General features: G+C 35.6%; 1 protein-coding gene across 3 annotated transcripts in view; it reads left to right on the top strand.

The window, feature by feature from the left end:
* Window positions 1-24,822, top strand: part of KDM7A (lysine demethylase 7A) — a 61,438-nt gene that overhangs the window by 15,877 nt on the left and 20,739 nt on the right. For 2 of the 3 annotated variants that reach the window (XM_041487460.1, XM_041487459.1), the window contains exons 2-9: window positions 9,657-9,742; window positions 15,726-15,843; window positions 16,651-16,811; window positions 18,449-18,590; window positions 18,850-19,036; window positions 19,902-20,064; window positions 22,528-22,615; window positions 23,355-23,461. In XM_041487460.1, coding sequence (XP_041343394.1) covers window positions 9,657-9,742; window positions 15,726-15,843; window positions 16,651-16,811; window positions 18,449-18,590; window positions 18,850-19,036; window positions 19,902-20,064; window positions 22,528-22,615; window positions 23,355-23,461 — 1,052 coding nt within the window. The remainder of the gene's footprint in view (window positions 1-9,656; window positions 9,743-15,725; window positions 15,844-16,650; window positions 16,812-18,448; window positions 18,591-18,849; window positions 19,037-19,901; window positions 20,065-22,527; window positions 22,616-23,354; window positions 23,462-24,822) is intronic. The other variant, XM_041487461.1, reaches the window with a different exon arrangement.

The raw sequence follows: 24,822 nt of genomic DNA, 5'->3' as shown, positions 1-24,822 counted from the left end.
TGTGTTAAAGTTGTCGTAGTTGCCTCGCTCCTGAAGGAGTGAATGTTTCATTAACTTGTATACTGATTTCCCTTTTCCACCCTTTTGTTGTCTCTGTAGAGCTTAGGTTATTTCTTCCTTGTTTCTGCTGGGGAAATACTGGTGTCAGTTTGGGGTAATAGTTTGTTCTTCAATAGAATGCAACCACACAGAGGTGCTCAGTTAAGATGTCTGTTTCAAGCTAGGTATGGAGGCTGCTTTAAATGGTTGAAGATTTTGTAGTTTGGTTGTTTTTTTGTTTTATAGAATTCAGACAAGAGTGTTAGTTTTGCCTTTAAACCTCTGATTTGAAGGTATTATTTTAAAGTACCTTATTTTTGCTTATTGTAAGTTCAGGATATTTTTTTTTAGTAAGCACAGTTAGAATAACCCTGTCTGGGAATTGAAATAAGGCAAATTACCTAAATAAGATGTAGTTATGTGTCAGGGCGGCTTACTAGGTTCTGTTTTATCTTAGGGAGGAAGAACTTAACTGTTGACTTGGAGTCTTGAGGATGAGATAAAAATACGTCATTGAAGAACTTCCTTAATTGCATAGCAAACCTTTGTCATTAGTGTATACAGAAGCAGTTATTCTCTCTTTTTGTTTCTCCCTTTTAAAGCCCTCTCTCTCTAAACCAAACAACTACTGTGTGTTTTCTTCTGTGTGTTTAGGGCCCATAGTACCTAATACTGCTTTTACAGACTGTGCATTATAACCAGAACTGACATTCATGCTGGATGTGGTCATATAAATTGGTACTCCAGTTTTCCTAGAATTAATTGAAATCCATTGTTAATCCTTTTTCCTGCATCAGTTGTGGGAAGGACAGGATAGTTCTCATTTATTTCAACAGGCTTCATGCAGTTGCAACTTCACTAAGACAGTGCCTGAAGTCAGATTGGACTATTGTTCCTTCTTCTCTTTGGTGTGTCAGTCTGGCCATGCTGGGAAAATGAATGGAGAAAGAGGAGTCTGAACTGCTGTAGAGAATCTTTCTGAATTCCTGAGCAGTGTGCTTTACTTCATATGTGTAGAGTTACAAAGATGACTGGTTTTAAAGTGCTAAAAAGAATTTCTTTGTGTCAGATCAATGTATATTTTTTCTTACTTTCAGACAAATCTTGTGCCATGATTCACTTTCTGATATCATCTTTGTTTCTCTCAATAATTTCGCACTGAAATAAGGCCTTCAGCTATCACAGCTGCTTTTAAAATGCCTCTTTTTTTCCCTCTGCTCTCTGACAAGTTGTTTAGTTTTGAGGTCTGCTGTAGTTTTCTTAAATATTATTTCTTTGATTGTCTTGAGGCAGATTATTTTGCCAAAATTTACACTAGAAGATTCAGGTTCCTTCAGACCTTCATTTCTGTAAAACAGTGTTTTAAAAGGATCTGAACAGAATTGTAAATACTGTTTTAAAGCAGCTTGATGCAATCAGTCTGGTTGGGAAGAATAAGTAGAAATCTCGTTTGGCATAGGAAGGATGAAGAGTTTGCTGTATGCTTAATAGGCAATACTAAACAGGAGGAGTACATCAGAAGTACTTCAGCAATGTTAACTTGGCTCTAGCAGGAAATTGTCATTAGGAAAAGTAGCTTTTCATAAAGCTGCTGCACATAATACATGATGGTGGCTGCCATTATGGATTAACCTGGACTGTGTCTCTCTTCCTAGAAGTCATACATTGTAGTGAAAATGTTGTTTGACCTCAGTGTATATTTTTGCACATAAAACTGTTTGGATTTTCTGAGCATGTAATTATTTGACTTCAGTTTGAACAGTCATTTGACTTCATTTTGCTTAAATTCCTAATTGTTATATGAAATACTTGTGTGGAAAATCAGCTTTCCACACAATCTTTTCACCAATGGTTAGAAATAAGAACGTGTTGTTTATGCCAAATATTCAGTCGTCAAAGTATTTTCTAAAAGTAATAACTCTCTCTTACCTTCATTCTAGCAATTTCAATAAATTGAACATACTGTACTTAAAAACAGATCTTGGGAAAAAAAAAAACATGTTGACTTTCAAAACCATACCAGTTTGTTTTCAGACTGGACTGGAATTGTGGAATGGAAGAGTTAGTTTACAAATAATGTACATCACTGTTTTTTCCTAAGATTTGACGTAACATGATGATTATGTAGATTATGTGGCTATTTTCTCAATACAGGTAGAAGGTTTGTTGTATTTGTAACTGAATCTGTTTAATTATGTAACTTAATAGCTTTGTTTCATTGACCATAATTTTCCTGTTAGGTTTCTACATTTCAGAATCTATTTTTTAGAATTAAGCTTTTGTTGAGGTATCTTATACTGATTTCATTTATTTTAACCTCTGTGCTTTGAGGGAGTGAAAAACACTGTTACTTGAGAAAGAAAATCGGTATACATAATTCTTTCTCAATAGAAAAATGTGCAAGAGTATTGCCATTAAAAGTGTTTTCTGAAAGGACAGCACTAGCATTACTATCAAACTAAGTTTTATTTCAGAAGGTGCAGGAAGTCTGAACCTTTGGAAGCTCCTTTAGAAAATTCAAAATAGATCATATACCTGTTTTCATGTTTGTTACTGCAATACTTCATTTCAGAGAAATATTACATAATTTAAAAGCAGTAGGGTTGAATTACATTAGGGAAGTCTAAACCTATGTGATGAACATTAACATTTTCAATGTGCAATTTGATGGTTAATCATAAGTAGACCAAGGCCTCTTAGGACTTTGGAAATATCAGAACAGATGTGTCTGAGCAGTCAAAGGTCAGAGTTTTTTGTATATTATGGCATGCAGCATTATTTTTCTTGGGATTCTTATCTGTGTTGAAGGATGATGCAGTATTTAATAAGTTAGTATATTTTTAGGTATTTTGAGAGTTGGCCTTACATGTCATTTTTCTGCCCTTAAGAACTTGGTGGAATGTGTGTGAATGAATGTGTACAAAATCTAAGTAAGCTGTTGGGCCAACAGGCGTGTATTCGTGTATTCCATACATATGTGGGTTGTTTGGTTGGGTATTTTTGTGTGGTTTTTTTTTTTTTTTTTTTTTTTTCTGGAGGAAATTAGTAACTTAGAGAGGGGAAGTTTTCTACAGATAGAAAAACAGAAGAACTGATATTTAAAAAACAATTAAAGTGCAGTTTTGCATGTTCTTTGTGTTGTGTCTGATATCAGTTGCTCCCTTTTCAAAGGTTTTGCAAAGTGAATATGGCAAAAGCAAAACCTCAAATATTTTTATGCAGTGTGTGTTTTTGTTTTTTTTTTTTTGTAATTTGAAGCAGTAATTCTGAATCTAGTGTATAGAAGTTTGTAGTTTTCAAAAATTATTTCATTTCTGAAGTAAATCCTTTTTAAGTTTATTGTGATTCCAAAACTGTTACTCTCCTTATCATGATAAGATGAAGAGCTAATGGAAAGAAACACCAGCTTACTCATGTTGCTTTGTGGCTTCTTTTGGTCTGTTTTGTTTTCTTTGTAACTTCATGCTTTTTGAAGAGTGGAGCTGGAGGGGAAATCTATCCAGCTTAAAAGCTCACAACATTTATTTTAAGTTTTAAACTCTTCTTCAAATAAACTTCATTTTTTCATCTCGTGCTGTGGGATGGTATGGAGTCTGTTCATACTGACTTTGTCTTTCTCTTCCTAATTAAGCATTTTAATATTGTCCCATAACAAATGGCAGATGTGGCTGGTTGTAGCAGTGACATCTTTAGTACTTCCATTGTTTTAACCTGTAAATATTGCCTTGGCATCCTTTTCCCACTTGGAAAGCATAGGCTTAAATTAAATGACTAACTAGAATTCCTTAAAATCTGCCAGACAGACTTCCTACCCTATACTTTTATTTGCATTCTTGGAATGGAGTAGGAGAAGCTAATGTTTGCATAACTTGCAAGCTCACTAACTGATTTTGGCAATTACAATAAGTTTTTTTGGCTTGTTATGCTCAAACAGAGTGGGATTGAAAGTAGCAACTGCAGACCTTGTTACAGGTAAAATGAAAAGTTTGCTATAATGCTTTGCTCAGTATATTAATAGAAATAGCTCTCATCCTTGGTGATTTAAAATTCAATATTAAGGCTTGATAGTAAAAGGTACAGTATCAGCATAAGATTGCTCATCTCCTTATTGTTTAGCAATCACTTTTAGAAATACAAAGTAGAGATGAAGTAACAGAATATTTTCTTTCATGTGTCTTCTTGTAAATAACATTGTTATGTATTTGTTAAGTAACTGCATATAAGTGAAATGTGTATAATTTTATTTTTTATTTATGGAATCTTACTCTCAAGGTTTCTAAAACCTATCTGAAAAAGTGAGTTGAGTGGCAGTTTTTTTTTTTCTTTTGGATCAGCTTATTGAACTGACTTGTCATGTGGCTGCCTGATGGCTTAGATCTGGTGAGAGAGACAATGGAAGCCCATAGGCAGTTTGGAGGAAGGAGTGTGACACCTTTTTTTCAGCAGCAACAGCTATGTTCAGTTTAATGCTGTGAGAAATTGTACCCTGTGGTAGTGACTTTGGTTTTGGGACAATTAAGGCTGTCCTGTTACTAGTGAATCTCTGCTACGTCCAGCATTGCCTTGTTCCTTTCCTCATTGCTGTTAAGACCCAACAGAGACTCACTATCTATGAATCTTGGCTGCTCTGTGGGTGACTGGAAATTGAAAAAGGACTTTGGTGATCTGCTCTGTCAGATAATAGGAAACATGCCTATACCCCTAGTATTTGTCTGTAGCCCTGTGTTCTTGGTAACGGGGAACATACTTTAATTAGCACTAGTATTTTTCCACTCTTTCCACTCTTCTTTTTTGTTCTTTTCTTTTTTTCCTACTGGATGTCAAGACCTGTGCTTTTCCCCTCCTTTTATGGATAAAGCCTGGCGTGCTCACTGAGGCATATCAGGGAAAGGTTGTGGGTGCTGATGCAAGGGTAGACAAGAAGGATGTACTGAGTTCTTGCTCAGAATGAGAAAGGATGGTGCAGAAAGAAGAAGGTTGTCCACAGTGTTTATTCATGGAGAATATAAAGGGATCTTGCAAAATGTAATTTTTTGTAATTTTCTAGCTTGGAAAAGATGCAAGGGTTTGTGCTTAACTAAAGATACTGGCAAGAGCCCCTAACCTGCATTTTTTGCTGCACAGTGACCACAAAAAAAGTCAGGTTGTTCAGGTTAGACACTGGAAAACAAAGAGATCTTGGTGCCTGAACTTCATGTGTCCCAATAATAATTAAGAAACTTAAAAAAAATGGCTTCGTTTTGAGCTGTAAATCAACATCTAATTGTAAAATAATATCTATCTAACAGTATCTGTTGAAGTAGTATTGGACATGCCTGTGATGGCCTGCCCTGTTTTGTCATCTGCTAGGTAAAGCTTAGTAGGTGCAAAGTATGGTGCTGGTGTGGAGAGGAGTGGAAACTGTTGTGGGAGACTTCCTGAAATGTCCAAGTGCATCTAGAAAGATGAGCCTGTTCAATTGTTTTGCACATGCTGCTGAAAGGTGGAAAAGGACCTTATGCAATTGAAGCAGTAGGGGGAGGGAACAGAAGAGGGTATCCAAGAGGATGATGTCCCGAGTACAACCCAGCTTCTTGACAAATTAGCTCTTTTTCTGTTGAAGGTGATTCATCTGTTTTCTGCTGTCCTTTTATTAGATTGTTGAGAATTGCTTGCATCTCTCAATTTTCAAGATTTTATTCTCAGTATGCCTCATATACAGGAAATCTTGGAATATTCCTAGTAGGAATATCTTCCTGGTTTAAATTAAACTGGGAAAATGGGCATCCACTCTTTGCTCATTTCTTGACTTTTGTCAAATCAAGAAATGACTTGAGTCATTGAGTGCTTTTTTATGTAAGCATTCCCTTTTACACTGGGAATTTTGTATCATGGTAGGGTACATATACTATTTGTTTTAATAAATTAATTTTTTAAGTAGTCATATACCCTTAAGAACACTGAAAATAAGGCTTTTGATCAAGAGTGCTTTGGATTTTTTTCTTAAATCATGTTTCTTTCAGTCATACTAGCAAAGGCAGTTAAGCAGTCTCTAAAAATGATTTGGTTGTGCTTGATAATATCAGAAGCAGGGAAGAGAAAAGCCAGGCTGGGTTGAGAGCAAGCAGGTATTAGATGCAGAAGGTGTAACAGCCCATGTGGTGACTGACATGGATCCAATATTTATTCACACTGTGCTGCTGTGGGAGAGATGTACCAGGTGCCTTGGGTGGCTCACAATGTACAGCCATTCAGTCTCCAGGGATAAAACCTCCTGTAACTGTTTGGACTTCGGCAAACTCCTTGTACAAGGCATTCCAGCATAAATGTGAAATGGTTGTTTAATCTGTCATTCTGAATTATTAGTACCCATCTCTTAAAATCTAAATTAATAACAATACTGAAGAAGAGAACAGCTTCTGCTGGACTTCCCCCTGCACTATGAAAGAAGCCTTACTTGCCGTTTATTGAAAAGCAGGGGTCTACTGGTACATGTCAGATGTTGGAGTCCTCTTCTGATTGTTTTTGATTTACACTTGCTGCTTTTACGTAGCTACAAATGTAATGATCAAGTGGAAAGCTGAGACTAAATCAAAAGCATGTACATACACCTTCTAGAGAGACCTAAGAGAAGTCTTAAGAGAGACTTTGGAAGAATGGGCTCCTCAAACTTAAAGTAGCAGGGGATTTCTTCAGATGCCAGGGATGGGCATGTTCTTGCGTGTGAAAAATCTTTACACTTCTCAAATGTTCTGCTACTTCTTGTTGACCTTCCGTTGATGCTAGATACCATGGGATGTTTGGAGTGTCTGACCACTCCGAGACTGATGGAAGGTATTTTTAACTAACTTTTTTCTATCTTGCTATTCCTTCTAGAGCATTGCAAGTGAAATTGGGCCTGGTTAACCTTTTCACCTTCATGAACAGAATAAAAGGTGTATTTTTGAAGAGTCTTGTATGGCTGTTTTTTTTTTTTTGGTTGGTTTTTAAAATTTTTTTTAAATTAGTATTACTGTATTTTATTGTTTAATACTGTGAGCTTTCGACTGTTCCTGAGGATTTATCTGTGACCTCCCTGTAGGAGATGAGCAATTCAGAAAATAGGTAATATATACTCAAGACATTTCAACCCAAATGTATTGGGTTGATTGCAAGGTGAAGGATAATAATATTTCATACAGGAAAACATCAGTAGATTGGGAGTGTTGCAGTGTTTGAGTATGTTAATTGTTTTCCAGGCTCTCTGCTACCTCTTGGTGACCTTGTTTTGATGCATGAGGTCTGAAGTTGCATTTACCACAGTAATTAATTGCTTGCTAGTAGCCAGAGTGATTAATGTCAGGTTCATCTGTGTATGTTGGAGAAAGGGACATGGGGAAGTGACTTGCAGTGGTGCTGTGTGTGATTGATGTGCTCCATGGCATCCTCGGCAGTGCTTGTTCTTGCAGGTGCTGGCACCTCGCTTGCCCTTTGCTTCAGTCAGGCGTCTGCTGCTGGATTCGCTTCCATGATCTCTACAGTTAGTGTTTTGTGTTTCCAGTGCTGAGTTTACGGGATAAATAGTAGACTGAAAATGTTTGCTTCCCTTATTGAATGGCTATTCCAGATGTTATAATACCATTCCAGTCCCTGTACGCAAAATCCCATGTGCCTTCTTGAAAGGTTATGTAGTTAATCGTTAGTACTAGGCCTGAAAATAAAGCAGAAATTCTGTTATCTGTAACATTCAATAAGAGACAATAGGATTAAGACTCTTAAACAGAATAGGACAAATAGTTGTCAAAGCTATTTTTACTGTATTTTTATGCAATTTTCTTACTGTTAGCAAGATAATCTGATTGGAATGATGATGAATGTATCAGATAAACACCAAGAAAAAGGGAAGGGAATAAATGAAGTGCAAACTTGATCAAGATACAGTTCAACATAAATACATTTAAATGTTCAAAAATTAGAAATTTTGCTAAAATAATGAGATTCCTAAAGATGTAAAAAAACCAGCCTTCTGATTTGGGGCTTTTAGAATGTACATTTTAAAACAATTTTCTTATAATGCATAGGATTATGAGTCATTCATCTATTCTATAAAAAGAGAGAGAACACAAGCAGAAGGAAATGGGATATGCATTTTTAAAGACCGCTTCTGCCTTCCTTTTTGTTTATATGTCAGCTGGATTTTTATGTAACAATGATTCTTGTAGCTTTGGTCTTAAAGCAGTTGCTAAATATTGCAAGAATTGTGATGAACTATGGCAGCCTAGTTTTTAGATTTTAAAATAGTATGCATATAAAAAAAGCTAAATAATTTCTGGATTTCATGTGGTATGTAGGGAATGGGGAAGTAGAACTAGCTGAATGTTTAGAAGGAACTCAGAATGCACTTCCAGTTGATAGTTACATGGGAGATGCTCTTCAGTTTCAGATTGGATTTCCTCATTGTGCTTTCAGTGCTAGACTGTTTCTTGTATTGTTTTGGCAGCATGTACTGACACTTGCTGGAGCGTGTCAGCAGTTTTGGCGCAAGGCCGCTGAGGAAAAGACTTTGTGTAGCTGGATCATTTCAAAGCTTCAGTGTATAAGCACACATTACACTTGATATGAAATGGGGTACGTGACTGGGTACTGTTCCAGTGCTTGTGTTACTAGAGTGCATTGAGTGTAAATACCTAATTTTGGTGTAAATGTTCAGGGTTATACTCTGATTTTCTGTATGAACTGTAAAGTCAGCAGTTTTGTGTCAGTGGACTTTTCAGATAACGAAGAACTCTGCCAGAATTCAGACCAGCAAGCGGGGATTACTTGGTTTTTTTTCCTTAAGAACTTTGTGCAAAAGCACATGTTCTCCAATTAACCTCTAGTGTTTCAGCTTCTAAGAAAATGTACTTGATTGACTTTAACATTTTGTTGTTGAGGTATCAGCGGAGTAGATGCTTTGTCATGACTGTTGTAAAAATTTTGCTTTTAATCAGATTTTGACTGTTTTATCTGGAAAAAAATATGGACTGAGAAAACATTACATCTCTCAAGGACTCTTTAAAATACTTGCCGCTATTTTAAAACAAAACCAGTTTTTCTAAGTTATTTATGTGGTCACTTGTGTAATTTATGAATCCAGTTCTATTGTAGGGATTTCAAGAATAACATGATAGTATTCTTCATTAATTTGTCTTAGGGGGTAGGAGTCAGTTACATGATTTTTGCAGAAAGATAAAAGAAAGACAAAGAAAATATCCATTATATCTTCTATAATTCAACAGCACATCAACCTCAGGTTTTGGTTTTTTTTAACTGATAGCTTCTGTGAGGAAAATTGCTTTAATGATTTTGTATAAACTGTTTCCTGTAATTAGGATCAAGGGTTTTGGGGGTAATGGTGTATATATTGTGGATTTGCTCATTTTTAAAGGAATTTGATTCTTGTTTCCTGTTTATGATTTTTTTAAAATGGCATTCTGTGTTCAATGATAAATTACTGCTCAAAATTTATGTGGCACCCCAGTAGTGGAGATAATCTGGTATCTCATTATAATTTTGTAGAGTAAGCACATTTTAATAAAAACCTAAGATTTAATTATTTTTTAGCTTGAAAAGTAAACCCTGTGTGCATTCTCATTAACATGTAAAAAATATTATTCCAGCTGCGTTGGGGTAGAGGAGCACCATGCTGTTGACATTGATCTATACCATTGTCCCAACTGTGCAATTCTCCATGGACCTTCTCTAAGTAAGTATGGGTTATTCAGATTTCGTCTTACACGTTCAGATTGTTTGCTTCCCATATACAACTGCAAAGAACTCTTCAGAAGAATATTCAAGATGAGTGTGATTATTTAGAAGGCACTGGCTCTACATGACTAACTCTGAGCTGATTAAAAACTTGCAAAAGAAACAAACCATCTTGAAACGTTCCCTGATGTGGAGATGCAGATTGAATAAAATACAAGGCATGGCTATAGATTGGAGAAATCAAAGTGTACAGGGTAAGTAGGAAACAATCTGGACTTGGCAGAAAGTGAGAGAATGAAAAGTAGGGAATCATCATTAAAAAAAAATAAAAAAAGGAAAATACGAAAAATGGTTTTCAGGTTCCTGTATTTTAATTATCCAAGTTCTGATAAATACCTAGGAAGGCAACTTTGAAAACATGTACAAGTTAGGTGTCTTTCCTTTCTTGATGGTTGTAGGTTTTATGCTACAACAGTCAAACACAACTTTTCAACAGTGACAGCAAAATATGAACATCCTGTGAGTGGTATTTGTTTGTCCTTTTTTTGTTTTTGATTTTGTTGTTTCCCCCCATTTATGTCCTTAAAATTCACACAGTTCCAAATCTCAGGTTTCTGATTTATAAACAAGGTTCCACCAGGGTCAAAATGAGTTGCCAGGAGAGTCTGAAACAGAGCAACAAGAGACATCTCTTGGATTCTACTTTCAGTAGATAAATTTGCTGTGGAAATCTGCAGTAGAAAAATGGAACAGATTTTCTTTTGCTACTGAAAGGATACTGCTTTATTCAACTCCCAGGATTTTCCTCCATGTCTCCCTCTCTCTTAAAAAAAATTTCACTTTTCCAACCATTAATTAAATTTCTACATTCAGACCTGAAAAGTATTTATAAGCAATGTCTCTTCACCCTCCAAGCACTGAGCCATGGTAATTTGTGTTTTCTAATGTGGGTTTGTGTGTAGGTTTTGTTGTTTGTTGTGTTTTTGTTTTGGTGTTTTTTTTTTTTTTTTTTTTTTTTTGTTCATTTGGTTTTTGTTTCTTTAGGGTTTTTTTTTGGTTGTTTTTTGGTTTTATTTGCTTTTTTCCTCTTGAAGACACCACATAATGTTTTATAGTCAATGCTGACTTAAATAATATTTTGAAATCTGAATTTACTTTACATTTAGAAATAAGTTAAAAACCACCCTCAGTGATAGTCTTGTGGAGTACGAACAAAGTGATTAAGCATCAATTGCTGATTTAATTAATACATGTTGCATGATAGTTAGCTTCTCTAATAAATGGGTTCATGATCTTTCAGCTAAAAGGTAAGATAAATGCTGGTTTATGTACTTGTAGTTTTTAGTACTCCAGTGGTCATTTTCAGTTCAAAATCTGCATGTTTGTGTTGAAAATCAGAATACAAACAACAGCCATTTTTTTCCTTAACTTCTGTCTCTTTTTTTCTGTGGAATAGAGGGACTAGGAAGAGCAGTAGACAAGAGATAATATCAGACTTTTCAAAAATTAAACTAGTAAATTTGAAACTTCTTTTCTTTATTAGTGACAACTAGTCTGCTTCACCCTGATGCCTGTAAATAACCTTTCCTGTAATGTTCCTGTCTCACCTGCAGCAATTAGACAGTGAGATAAGAGGGATTTTTGTTTTGGAAGTCTTTTCAAAAAGACAAGAATCTGTGGTAAAAATTATCCTTGCTATTTCATATTGCCTCAAGTGTGTAGATATCTAGATTTAATAGAAGCTTCAGACATGTCTGTTACCGACCCAGACAGAGGTGATACAATTAAATACGTCTTCACACTGAATTTCATTAATTGTTCTCAGGTGTCAGAATCAAATGTATGGAAGTTTGTGGTTTGGGCCCTACTTCCTTCAGTTTTTAAAGAGACTGATAATGATGTTAAAGAGACTGATTAATAATGAAGTACTTCAGTCGTATGAAATTATATATGTAAGTAAAAAAAGGCATTTTAATTTACAGCTTCATATTCTAAAATCACTTTGCCAAAGAGTTCCAAAAGTTCAGTTGTTGAAGAGGGCAAGTATATATGTGGTTTCAACAGAATAAGTAATGAAATGAGGTAGTGCAAAAAATTTACTTAAAATATACAAGAAACACATACTTTACAGTACAAATAGGTGGTTACTTCCAGTGTCCTACAGAATTAATTGTGCAAAAGTTCCAGTAATGAAAAGAAAGCTACTGCATAGGTAGATGGAAAGATGAAATTAACAAATCAATTTCTCCATGTATTTAAGAAAAAAAATCCTCAAAAAATTATTTGAAAGAACAATTTTACAAAACCTTTAGCAAGCAGCCATGTGTATAAAATGATAAATAATCAATCCTAAAAATGTAAGTAATTTAAAAAGAGAAAAATTTAAAAAAATTTGTAATATACAGTGAAGGGTTTTTTTAAGATTATTTGATATAGAGTATTCATATTAATTTTGTTAGTTTCAAAGTTTTCTCAGTGATCCTTAACTCTTAAAATGCTCTATTTGCATGAATGCTGTGAGACAGATGTGTTACCAGCTTGTGGTGTCCAGAGCTTTGAGAAAGCACAACGTTCAGTAAATGCTAATAAGACTGTAGTTGTCAGGACATCACTTTCTTTATCTGGTTTTGCCTTCTCAGTTCTGTAACTACCCTCCAATCAGTGTCTCTTTGTTTGTGGTATTAATGCCTGTGCTTGGTCTGAGCTGAGAATGAGATGTTGGACCAAGCCTTAGCAGGGTATTTTGTGATTTACTGTCTGCTCCTTAAAATCTTGCAGTCTTCCTGTGCCAGCATTACTCTTGCCTTTTTGGCCACTGGAAATCTCCAGTACCTCTTCCAAGACCTGGGCCTCACTGTGTATGTGTACACCTCTTGATGGTCTCCATTTGAAGTCTAGCAGATGGTGATCTCTGTGGGAAACAGTCCAGAGTGGGAAAAAGCATGGAAGAGTGTTTGCCTAAATAGAGTTATTGGCCCATTGTTTTGAGTGTAGGAGGGGTGCAATTACAGAACTGGAAAAGGAATCTTTCCACTTAATTTTCATGAAAACTTCCAGTACACTCTTCTTTTTCTCACCCTCCCTGCAATTGTCTTGTGTAGTTCTTAATGTTGTCACAGCAGGTTTTACCTCAATTTTATAAACACCAAGGGTGAACACTGGCATCTTCCTTCATTTGAGCATTAGGATCCATTCAGTTAAAATGGTTTTATTTTGCAGTTGTTTCTGTAATGTCTTAAGGGTTTAAAAACCTCTAGAATGAAGGGATAGGTAAGCAGAGAAAGTTTTCATTACTGTTTGCTCTTCTTCACTGTTCTCTTATGAAAGGATGATGTACATTGCCAAGTACAAGCAAAAGAATGATTTTATTTTCTAATTTGTAAGTGTGGGAAAGACAGACTTTAAAAAGTGTGTCTGTGCTATAAAATCTCTTAAGCAGCTGTATCGTCTTACAGTTTTAATGAGCTGTTGTAACAGCAGTGAATTTATGGGAAACTACTTCGTTGAAAATTAGTATTAGCCACTAATTTCTTGCATTATTATTTATGACTGAGAAAATAGCTTTGAAAACTTAATAAACCTGTCTTCATTATTTATGAAGTTTTACAGTATTTGGATAGTTGGCTTATTAAGCAGCACTGGTTTTCAGGTTAGCAAAGATACATAAATGTCAGTTTATTCTCTTAAAAGTTGTCTAAAGGGTCCATGTTGTCATGTCTGTGGGAAGCAGCACACCAACAGGAATTATTTGCTCTTATTTGTAATGACTATATATGTCCATTATTCCTGTATAACAAACTGTTTTATCTGGAGAAACAGCAAGTATTTTCTTTTTTAGAAACTATTTTCCCCTTCCTGATACATCCTCAGCTTCCTATTGCAGTGAGCTGTGTTTTCAGTATTGCTAGTGCTTTTTACATTTTGGGTGCATCATGACTTAGTGAATTTAAGAATGAACTCTGCCATGAAGTTAAAATTTGTATTAATGCAGTGGTTTTGCTGGATGTTGTATTCAGGCTGTTTGTCAGACAACTGTAAAATACTATTTGTATTGACAAATAACATTAGCTTTTTCCTGTTCTGAATTTCCTGAGCATATGCAACTCAATTTCTGTTTAATATTAGTGGTTAAATTATAGATCTGGTATCTGTACATCTTTTTGGGGCCATCTTCCAGTAGCAGCTGTCTAGCTGTGGAGCAGAGTTTGGTTTTTTTAGGAAAAACTGAAATGCAGCCTTAAAATTACAGGACCTTTAGTGTGTTTCTTAGTACAGTAAGTGATAAAGGTAGGAAGTTCAGCACTCTTGGAGTTTGTTTCCCAAATGGTGAGATGGTGGTCCCTTTTGCAGAGGCACCTCTTAATGATTTAATAGGGCTTCTCAGGCTGTTGAGAGTTTGAGGATGAGAAATAGAGGCTTATTTGTATAGGGGGGAAGTGCTCTAAAGAGCAGTTTACTAACAAACAGATCATACAACCAAGGGCCTTCCGTTCAAGGCTGTAAGCTTGTGTTCTTTGTAAATGGAGATCAAAAATGAGTGGTTGAGGAAGCTGAATCAATGAAATATCCATTATGAAATGATTTGTTATGAAATTATGAAAATTTGAAGACAGGCAGTTAAGTTAACCACAATATCGTAAGTCACTTCATCCTCTCCTTTACTCAAGGTCAAAAAATTCAAATGGGGAGGCTACATACAGCTTACTATGTTTTATAGAACAGCTTTCCAATATGTAAAGGGGACTTGTAAGAAATAGGATTAATGTTACTGAGGTCTTTAGTGATAGGACAGTGAGTGATGGCTTTAAGCTGAAAGAGAGTAGATTTAGATTAAATAAGGTATTCTTTAATGTGAGATTGGTGAAGAACTGGCACAGGTTGCCCAGAGAAGTGGTGGATGTCTCATCTTGGAAGTGTTCAAGGCCAGGTTGGATAGAGCCTTGAGCAATCTTGGATGGTGGAAGGTGTCCCTGTTCATGCCAGAATGTTGTAACTAGATGATCTTTAATTTCCCTTCCACCCCAAACCATTCTATGGTTCTGTGAAAGTACATACACTTTTTTTACACATACTTTTTTTTCATTTGGGTGTCTGTCATTTGTCGTAGGGAGATCATCGCAACAAGTTTTTATGAGACTGTTATGAGACTGTCTAGTGTTTCAATTTCCTTGGACCTTTAAGTATAAGGAGCAGTTAGAAATGCAATTTTGCTACTATTGAACAATCAGTTTCAGATTCCCAAAATTGTAATAGAACTTTAATTTATCCTCTTTTTTTTTTTTTTTTTTTTTTTTTTTTTTTTTTTTTTTTTTTTTAAATTAATATGCTGTAGCAGTGCATTAAAGCTTCAGACTGTTAAGAAGTTGTATGTTTTGGAGTGCAGTGCTTTTGTTACATGTATTGTAAAGGTCACACCTGCCCTAAACAGTTTGCACACAAAACTGTAACTGTAACATAAGCAGTAGAAATGGCAGTGAATAGCAGTAATATTATCAGACGGGATATGGGCTTGCTTATGGGATGTAATAGCAGAGTAGGATTATGTCTTGTAACCTTGTGTGAATATGCAAAATGAAGTCTCTGGCTATTCCAGAGGTGTGATTCTTTTGTTTATTAAAAAAAAAAAAAAGTCTGAGCTTTAAGAAATTAGAGTTTGATTGTTAGTTTTGTAGCTGTCTTTACGGATTTGTACAGCTTTCAGGCTGCACCTGTTTACTTGTGTTGGACTGGATATGGAGTCTTAAATTCTGTATAGTGTGCACTGAGATTCTCACACAGAAGGAGCTATAAAAGTACAGAAAGTTACTGTGTCTTGCAGATGTTATTTGTTGGAAATAGGTAGTATGTCACATGATTACTGTGATTAACATACCTTATTTTTTTAATGTGATTGAGGCATGTCTGTCTCACTGATGGGATGACTGCTAATCTGAGCCATCTGATTTAACTAATTCCATGTTTAATCCTTCTGAAACTTGTAGTGAAGAAGAGGAGAAACTGGCACAGACATGACTACACAGAGCCAGATGATGGCTCCAAACCAGTGCAGGCTGGAACACGGACCTTTGTTAAACAGCTGCGGGCTCGCTCTTTCCCAAGGTACAGAACCGTCCTTACATATTCTGGTGGGGAAACAGAGTGAAATGTCATCTGAGTGTGCCTTAGAGGAAGTGACTAACATTTCTCTGCTTCACATTGTGAAGGTTGAGGATGACTTCCTCCTTTAGAATTCTTTCCAGTGCATCCCTGTCCTTTTCATGCAGTAGCTTCCCCTGCTCAGTTTTGCACTGGGATGGGTTGTCTGTTGGGAGTGCTGCAGGGTTGTCTGAGAGGTTTTGAGTTTTGGGGTGGGGTTTTTTTTTGTTTGGTTTTGGTTTTGTTTGTTGGATGTTTGTGCTCTTAGAATATTGCCTGTCTATTCCTTTAGTTCAGGAGTTGTTCTCAGTTTCATAGAACATTCACATGAACTGGTAGAGTCTACCTATTCTTGCATGCTTTAGAAGAAAGTGGAGAAACATGATTAAGGTATAAGCCTGAATTTGGTTGGCTATCTCACTGAAACATGATGACTTAAAATTCTTCAGAGCAGCTGGTGGTTGTTGTTAGTAAAATGTACTTTAATGCCTTCTCTGAGAATTCCTTTTCCCCATCCTTTTAAGTTACTCTCTTCAGTCATACAAAGGGACTATGAATTTCCAGATAATGCATTACAGTAAAAATTTCTTTGCTTGTTGAGGTTGTTTCCTTGGTCTTTTAGTTAAATGCTTAATAAAACAATACTGTGAGTTTCTTATTGATTCAGATGTAGCCATTCCCATCTGTCCTCCCCCAAACTGAGACTTTCTTTACTTCAGTAGTGCTTGGAGGATGCTTTTCTGCTAATATTCCGTTCTTTCTTTCCACCAGTGCTGATGAAGTAATTTTGAAAATGCATGGAAGCCAGTTAACACAAAGATATCTGGAGAAACATGGGTTTGATGTTCCCATTATGGTTCCTAAATTAGATGGTCTGGGACTCAGACTTCCTCCACCAACTTTCTCCGTTTTAGATGTGGAACGCTATGTGGGTAAGAGTCACTCTGGAGTACTTAATAAAATGATCCTGTCTGTAAATTAAAATAAATACTTGCTAATATTAAATTATTAAATACTAAATTATTATAAGAGCTTCCAGAGTGCTAAATATTTATTGTAAATTCAAGACTAGGAGAGTGTAAAATCAATGCTATGGTTTGGAGTGTTTTTTCTCCCCCCTCCTTTTTTTTTTTTTGGCGTGTCTGTCTGTTTGGTAGATGTGTTATAGGACTACAGCTTTATGTCTCAACTTTCAAACCTGTTGATTTCAGTGCAAGTTATATGTGGAATACTGAAGTTTTTTTCTGATACATGTAAGCCAAGGATAATGGGAATTGAATGAATCACTCTTAGGATTAATAAATTTAATCATTGGTTAGGCTATGACAAAACTTATTTGGACTCAGTGTATTGGCCTTCCTGAAATTTTGCTACCTTGGCATCCTTTGCCCAGGAGAGGCTTCCCAAGAACCACTTATTTCTTATCATCTCTCTTACCAGTCTGTAATTGTGCCAGCCTCATGTAAGTGTTCAGAGACTGAGCCAAGTGCAGCAGGACATTTCCTGTAACACCTGGTACAGCTGAGAGTCTGAGTGTGTTCTCATGATCACCTTATGTAATGATGTGTGCTGAAAGTAGGTTTTCTGAGCATCAATATTTTACAAAGGCACCAGAACATGCAGTTTATCATTGTGATGATAAATAGTAATGTGTGTTCTGCCTTAAAGAGTAACGATCATGGTGATATTTCTGAATCTTTTTTTCTGGATTACTGCCTCTTTGGATTCCGATAGAAACTTGACTGTCTCATCCTGACCTGCCTAGTTTTCCAGTTCAGGTTAAAAATTGGAATGCCACAGATTTACCTTCCTATTATTGAAATTAAAAATAAGAAAATTGAATGAGTACTATTTCAGCTGGAATTTATCGAGATGATACAAACATAGAGTTTTAAAGTGAATATGTTTATAATGTACATCTAGGCATGTTTCCAGCATTCCAAAATGAAGTGTCAAATTTGGCCATTGTGTAACTAAAAGGACATAAACCAATTGCTGTTATAGTGGTGATGTTAGTCCTTCTTGGCTTGTCTAGTTCCCTAAATGTATCACTTCAGAACACATGGTGTGTAACTCCCTCTTTATTGTCATCAGAAATGAAACACACCTGTGATGATTATTCAGTAAATTACTGTGTGCTTGCAAGTTTTGCATGTATGTAAGGAAGGTGGGGGTTTGATGATACTTGATAGGAAAAGTGAGGAAGAGATCTGCCTTGGTAACTTTCTCCATGCTACTCTTTGCAATTGCAGCCATAAATCCTTTTTTTTTTTTTTAAACAGAAGCAGAGATTCTATACTACTCTTTTCTTTTTGGTTAACCACAGGAAAGAGCATTTATTTTTAGAGTGTTTTCAGTTCTCTCCTTGGTTGATTATAGTAATTAAAGTTAAACCTAATAAAAACTTGGTTTGTACTGATCTGTCTCTCTTCCAAGAGAATAATGATAGTAATGGAGTTTTTCTGCAGAAGTGTTTTGATAAGGATTGGAAAAAAGCTGATTTTCTCTTAAATTCCTGAAATGTCTTTTATCTGTAATAGCCTTAAGAGAGTCATCCTGTTTTTCACAGGTGGGGACAAAGTGATAGATGTCATAGATGTAGCAAGGCAAGCAGACAGTAAAATGAAGCTCCATAATTACATTAAATACTTCACAAATCCTGACCGACCCAAAGTATTGAATGTGATCAGCCTGGAATTCTCGGACACAAAGTGAGTATTGACTTCAATTCCTTGAATGTAGGAAGTGGTTTTCACTAAGCTGAGCAATATGTGTAGGAATATAATGCCTGTAGTGGGAAAGACAGGAGGAAGTGTATTTTATGTAGACAGCCACTCTCATGTAATGTGGGTATAAAACATATTTATTAGTTCATAAGTTATGTCTTTGTAGGAAGCTGTCATTTAAAAAGAGGTGTGCTTACTCCTGCTTATATTAACAGTTCTTTTTTGTTTGTTTGTTTTTTAAAAGGATGTCTGAATTAGTGGAAGTACCAGACATTGCCAGAAAGCTTTCGTGGGTGGAAAATTATTGGCCAGATGATTCTGTCTTCCCTAAGCCTTTTGTTCAGAAGTATTGCTTAATGGGTGTCCAAGACAGCTATACAGATTTTCATATTGATTTTGGAGGAACATCAGTTTGGTACCACGTTCTCTGGGTATGAATGCTGCTTGATTTACAGAATCACATAATATGCTCTGTTGGAAGGAACCCATGAGGCTCATTGAGTCCAACTCCTGGCCCTGCTCACAATGTCCCAAGAGTCACATCATGTGCCTGAGAGCATTGTCCAAACACTTCTTGAGCTCTGTCAGGCTTGCTGCTGTGTCCACTTTGCTGGGAAGCCTGTTCCAGTGCACAGCCACACCTTGGATGTCTATGACTATGTAAAACAAAAGTTATTCAGTGGGCAGCCTTCTGTTGTGGCCTTATCACCTGCATGAAATTTTGGGCTTGCTGTGCTAAGGGAGGAGGTTGAAAGTGAATTACTGATCTCTGGTGTTGCATTTTTATGCTTTTATTTTAGTATGCTGTTGGTGACTTGTAGACTGTAGTTGGTTGACTGATCACTTCAGTAGAGTTGTGGGTGATATAGTGAGGTTTTAGCAGGAAAAAAATAATTGGATGAAAATCATTGGCATACTCAATTTTTTATTCTCACAAATTTGACCATGTGTACGTCATAGAAGAGGCAAAGTGGTTTCATCCATTCATTTTCTCCTTTCTCCTTTGGTGGGTGTGTGCATATCCATGAATAATTTGTAAAAACTGGATTTTTTTTGTATTCCAGTGAAAAGTTCTCATTGGTTTGCTTCCTTTAAATCATGAGACACCACCTGTTTAATATGCTGCATCCAAGCTCTTGGTGAATTGCATTTGTGAGACACTGCCTAAACATGCCATAGAGGGAAGATGGAATACTTTACATTTAGGTCAATCTGTTACTTGTTAGGAGTGACTCAGAGGTTGTAGTGTACCTTTAGGAAAACATTAATTTATTTATATTTATATTTGTTTAATAGGGTGAGAAGATATTCTATTTGATCAAGCCCACTGATGAAAATTTAGCTCTCTATGAGTCCTGGAGTTCATCTGTCACCCAGAGTGAAGTATATTTTGGAGATAAGGTTGACAAGTGTTACAAGTGTGTTGTGAAGCAAGGACACACTTTATTTGTTCCAACAGGTAGGATTTTACACTTGGTATTAGGACTTGGCAAGTTTGATCACCAGGAATTATGAATATTGTAAAATGATTGCATTATCAACATTTGGTATCCTCTAAAGTTATGGATAAGAGAGAATTATAAAAAAAATAGAAATTTAGATTTTCAAAACAAATAATTAGCTTTTAAGATTGCCTGACAGTCATAACAATTATCAGGGAATGAAAGGGTATTTGTTATCCAGTTAGAATACAACAAATTAAAGTTGATTTTGATTATCAGGGAAGTAGTTCCGATTAATAAAACACAGATTGTTCACTATTTGTTAAGTATTCAGACTGAATTCTCACCGTTATTTTATAAGACGGTGTTGTTTTTACAGATTTTAGTACTGCAAGGCCTACTAAGCCTAATTATTACAAAAATGTCAAATAAACTTCTTGTGCTATAGGCTAGAGTATTAAGAGTACAAGAAGGGTGGATATTGTGGTTTGCTTTTGATGTGAGAAATGCCAAAACAATTCTTTAGTGAAAGAATAAAAAACAGAAAAATGGTTCAAACAAAACACCTCACCGTACACAAACTCCCAAATACCATAAGCTTACAAGTCTTTAATAAATCAAACAATATTTTGCCAATAAAGTGACTGCCAGGTTCTGGTATTTTTGCATATCCAACCTATCCCTATAAATACTTTTAAGTATTTTATTATTGAAAATTTGTACTGGGTGCTGTCTTCTTTTTTTTTTGAGCAGAAAGAAAGCTTTAAATACATGGAGCAGGAAAATGGTTTACAATTCTAGTTCTGGAAGAAGCTTTGAAGATGATGATCAGTACATTATTCCATCCTGTATTTTCTAGACTACTTCATTTTATTCATAGCTCAGTTCTGTACCTGTGGGATTCAGTGTTTGCTGTTCCAGTTGTTACAGTTTGCAGAATAAGTACTACCTGATGAGGCCCTCTGTGTGCTCTTGACATTCCTGAACAGCCAGAGCTTTTAAAACCATGTATTTCCAGCAAGAAATAGCATTAATTGTCCATGTATGGAAGTTCATAGATCTGTGAACAGAGAAAGCAGAATTACAGAATGTAGAACTTTATTGTAACTCATAGAAAATAGTTACTGCTTTCTAAGTAATCAGCTGAATCTGAGCTATCACTGTAATATGACCATGAAGAAAGTGTCATTAGATGATAATTTCTCATGTATACATGTATTTCAATGTGTTTACACATAAAAAGGTACTTTCAAATACGTGTATACACACATACGTAGTCATATACATATGATGGAGTGCAGCAGAAGAAGCTGTAAATTAAACTGGCTTTCAGGACAGGTGTTTAAAAAAAAATGAGAAATTCTGTAAGAATGAGGAAAGACTGAAAAAAAATCCCCTGATCTCTGGTGAAAACCACTTGTTTCTGCTTGCACTGGTGCTAGTGGATGTCATAATTATTTTATAATCTTGGAAATACGTTCAGAGTAGTTTTCTGGTCTAAAATTAGTCTTTCATGTAGGTGAATAACATCTGCTGGGAGGCTCTTTAGAGTTATTTAAATATTATTCAAGATATTCTGTGTGGTCTACATCAGATTTTCATTCCTTGTTATGTAGACCTGGATCAAAAGTGCAGCATAAAAATAGCAATGAAAAAAAATTAAAATCTTAGGTTGATGCAGGTATGCTGTGAAACTGCTCATTGTTTGCTGAATAGGGCATAGATTTAATGCTAGTTTGTAAAATGAAGCTCCACAGTATAAATTTCACAGATAACTATTTTTAATCAGGCAGCTCATGTAATGTAGTTTTTTGTGTGCTTAGTTGAAATTATTTCATAGTATTTAGCTAGATTGATAGCGTAATGTTGGCCATGCTTTACCATGTTGAATAGTGGATTTCTTAAGGACAATATTTCAATTATGTGACAAACTTTATAGAGTGTCTAGACTGGGTGTTAAACTGATCATAATTTCACTTAGAATGGCTGTATTTAGAAAAATTTATAGGACCACTTCTGAATTCCTATTTGAGAAACTTCAGTATTGCTAAATGATTTTATGTTGTGCAAACAACACAGTTACTGTAAGCAACATGTGAATACTGAAAGACATATAATTTTGTTTTATTTTTTAAGACTTGATCTTGTATTCAGTATATTTTTCCATTCTTTAGTTGTTTATATTTGTGGATTGGAGTGAAAACTTTTGGAATTTTTACTTGACAAGTTGGCTTTGCATCCATACCACCCCCTCCCAGTGATAAATGTTTTAAGCTTAATTATTTCGGAAAACTACAGTTCCATTAGATTTCTGAAAAACTGTAGTTTACAGGTTGTTAAAATTACTTGTTCCTAGCACAGAATACAAATCTGTTTGCTTTTTTCCTTTCAGGAACAGCATTTTTACTTATATGCGTATTTAAGAACAGTCTTAGAATAATTGATACGTACGTATTAAGTTTCACAAATTGTCATTTTAGGCTGGATTCATGCTGTGCTCACATCTCAGGATTGTATGGCTTTTGGAGGAAACTTTTTGCACAACCTCAACATTGGCATGCAGCTCAGGTTAGTCTCAACTCTTCCTGTACTTGTTCCCCAATAAGTAGGATATTCTTTTCATAAAGATGTTTCTTCATGCGCTTAACCAGGATCAAATTGGTACAGGCTCTCTAACAGACAATAGTGGCATTTTCAGTTAGAATGTATCAAGCACATTCTCTTGTTTTACTTCTGCAAAGTTTGTTTCAAAAGCAAAATGAAGGCTGTGCAAGAATTTAAGTGACTAAAAGGAGGAAAAAAAAAAAGAAAAAAAATTCTACTTTGGAGATTAGTATAAGTGAGTAAAACAAAAGTAAGCAAGCCCGGCTGTGCAACACTGAGTTGAAATGAGCATCCTCAAGTCAGCATTGCTCTAAGGGCAGCTGTATTTAGTTTTTGTCCAAGATGTAGAGCTGTCTTCTAAACATATTGTTTTTATTTATTACAGTGGAATCCCGATAAAATTCCATCTGTTAAAAGATCACACATTGGGTTTGTATCCTAGTTTTATGAAGTCCAACTTTATTCTTAGAAGTGCCGCAGTCAAACTTGATAAGGTCAGAGCCTGAATGAGACCAGAGTTCAATCTTGTCTGTGGTCTTGTTGGGGTTTAACTATGTGGTACTTGACTTCTTTTATTTATCATGGCCATGGTTATTTTATTTCATTTTATTTTGGACATTGTGTAAATTTGAATGATTACATAGTTGAATAATGAATTTGATAATTAAAACATTCATGCTTTGTAATATTTGCATTTATTCAGGTGTTATGAAATGGAGAAGAGGCTAAAAACCCCAGAACTTTTCAAATTTCCTTTCTTTGAAGCCATCTGTTGGTTTGTGGCCAAAAACTTACTGGAAACATTGAAAGGTAATGCATGTTTTATTTTAACACATGCACATATACCTGCTTTTATAATTCTTTTTCTCTTAAGTGATAATGGACCATGGCTTCAGTTTTTTCTCCCAGGCTTCTTTCATGTAATTTAAGATCTTTGAATATCCTTTGATAGCCTTCACTTTAATCAAAGAGTTCTATGAAATGATCCCCCTAACTTATATCTGTGAGTTTCTTTTGGTGACTTCACAGCCAAACATAGAAGTTTTCTTGCACTTCTGTAATTTTCTTTGACCTTTCCAGTCACAGTGCCTGCTGTCCTCTGCTGTTGGTTGTGGAAGGAAAGATGCATCAGTTCCTCTGAGCTGTGTTAAATCACTTATATCAGTGTTTATCCAAGGTGTCTCAACAGCCTCCAGTTCTTAACAGTTGCTGTTCTTCTCCAAACTTCCTCACCCATTCATTAATTGCTGTGATTGTACCCCATATTTGTGTTTGAGAGAGTGCCTATCTGACTTCACCTTTTTTTCCTCAAGTATCTTGCCCTCTGCCTGCTGTGTTTAATCTTAATAATACAATGTATTTCAAAGGACAGAAGTCAACCTTCAGAAGAGGCTGCTGAATTCAATTTCTGTTCTGGAATAGATCAGAATCCCATGTAGCTTTTTTTAATGTGAAAACAGTACAAGTTATTGAAAATTATCTCTTCTCCTTTCAGCAAATTAAAACATTGAACAAACCTTGATTCCTAAATGAGCTTGAACAAACCTTGATTCCTAAACGAGCATTTAAAGTCTCACAGTGACCCCAGAGCAGCTCAGAAATTTTACCAAACAGAAAAAACTTGCAGTAAGCTTTTCCTTCCAAAAAGAGTATTTTTATCTTGAAAGCTTGCTTTGGTTTTTCTCATTTATGTGTATTTAATTTAATTTACAAACTCGTCAGAAGCCATAGGAACTGTATTCCTGCTGGAAAGGCACACGTATGTTTCTGTGAGATCTAGCTAACTATAAGCTGTGTCTGTTCAACCCACTCTTCCCTCTCCCCTTTTTTATCCCATGACTCCTTGAGTCCAAGCTTATTCTCATGTTATGTTTAATCTTTGGTTTAGCAGATGTTTTGTTTCTGAGCAACACTATGACCTATAAACATCACAAAAAATAAAAACTGGTGTTTCCATAGCTAGGGTGAAGTTTATATTGGATTTTGGCATCATGACTCATATGAATTAGGTGTTTGCTAGTCAGAATCCATTGTTTTATGAATAAAGGATGATGCCAGTTCACTTTTGTGGGGTAATGGTGGTGTCCAGCTTTTAGCAGTACTTTTTAGGAAATTCAGGTCAGTGAGCAAAATCAGCGCAATATGTTTTTCTGCTTTGTTTTATAGAATGG

This window comes from Pyrgilauda ruficollis, unplaced genomic scaffold (assembly GCF_017590135.1).
Source record: "Pyrgilauda ruficollis isolate IOZ18807 unplaced genomic scaffold, ASM1759013v1 scaffold80, whole genome shotgun sequence".
Lineage (NCBI taxonomy): Eukaryota > Metazoa > Chordata > Aves > Passeriformes > Passeridae > Pyrgilauda > Pyrgilauda ruficollis.
This window is presented reverse-complemented; position numbering and strand designations above follow the sequence as displayed.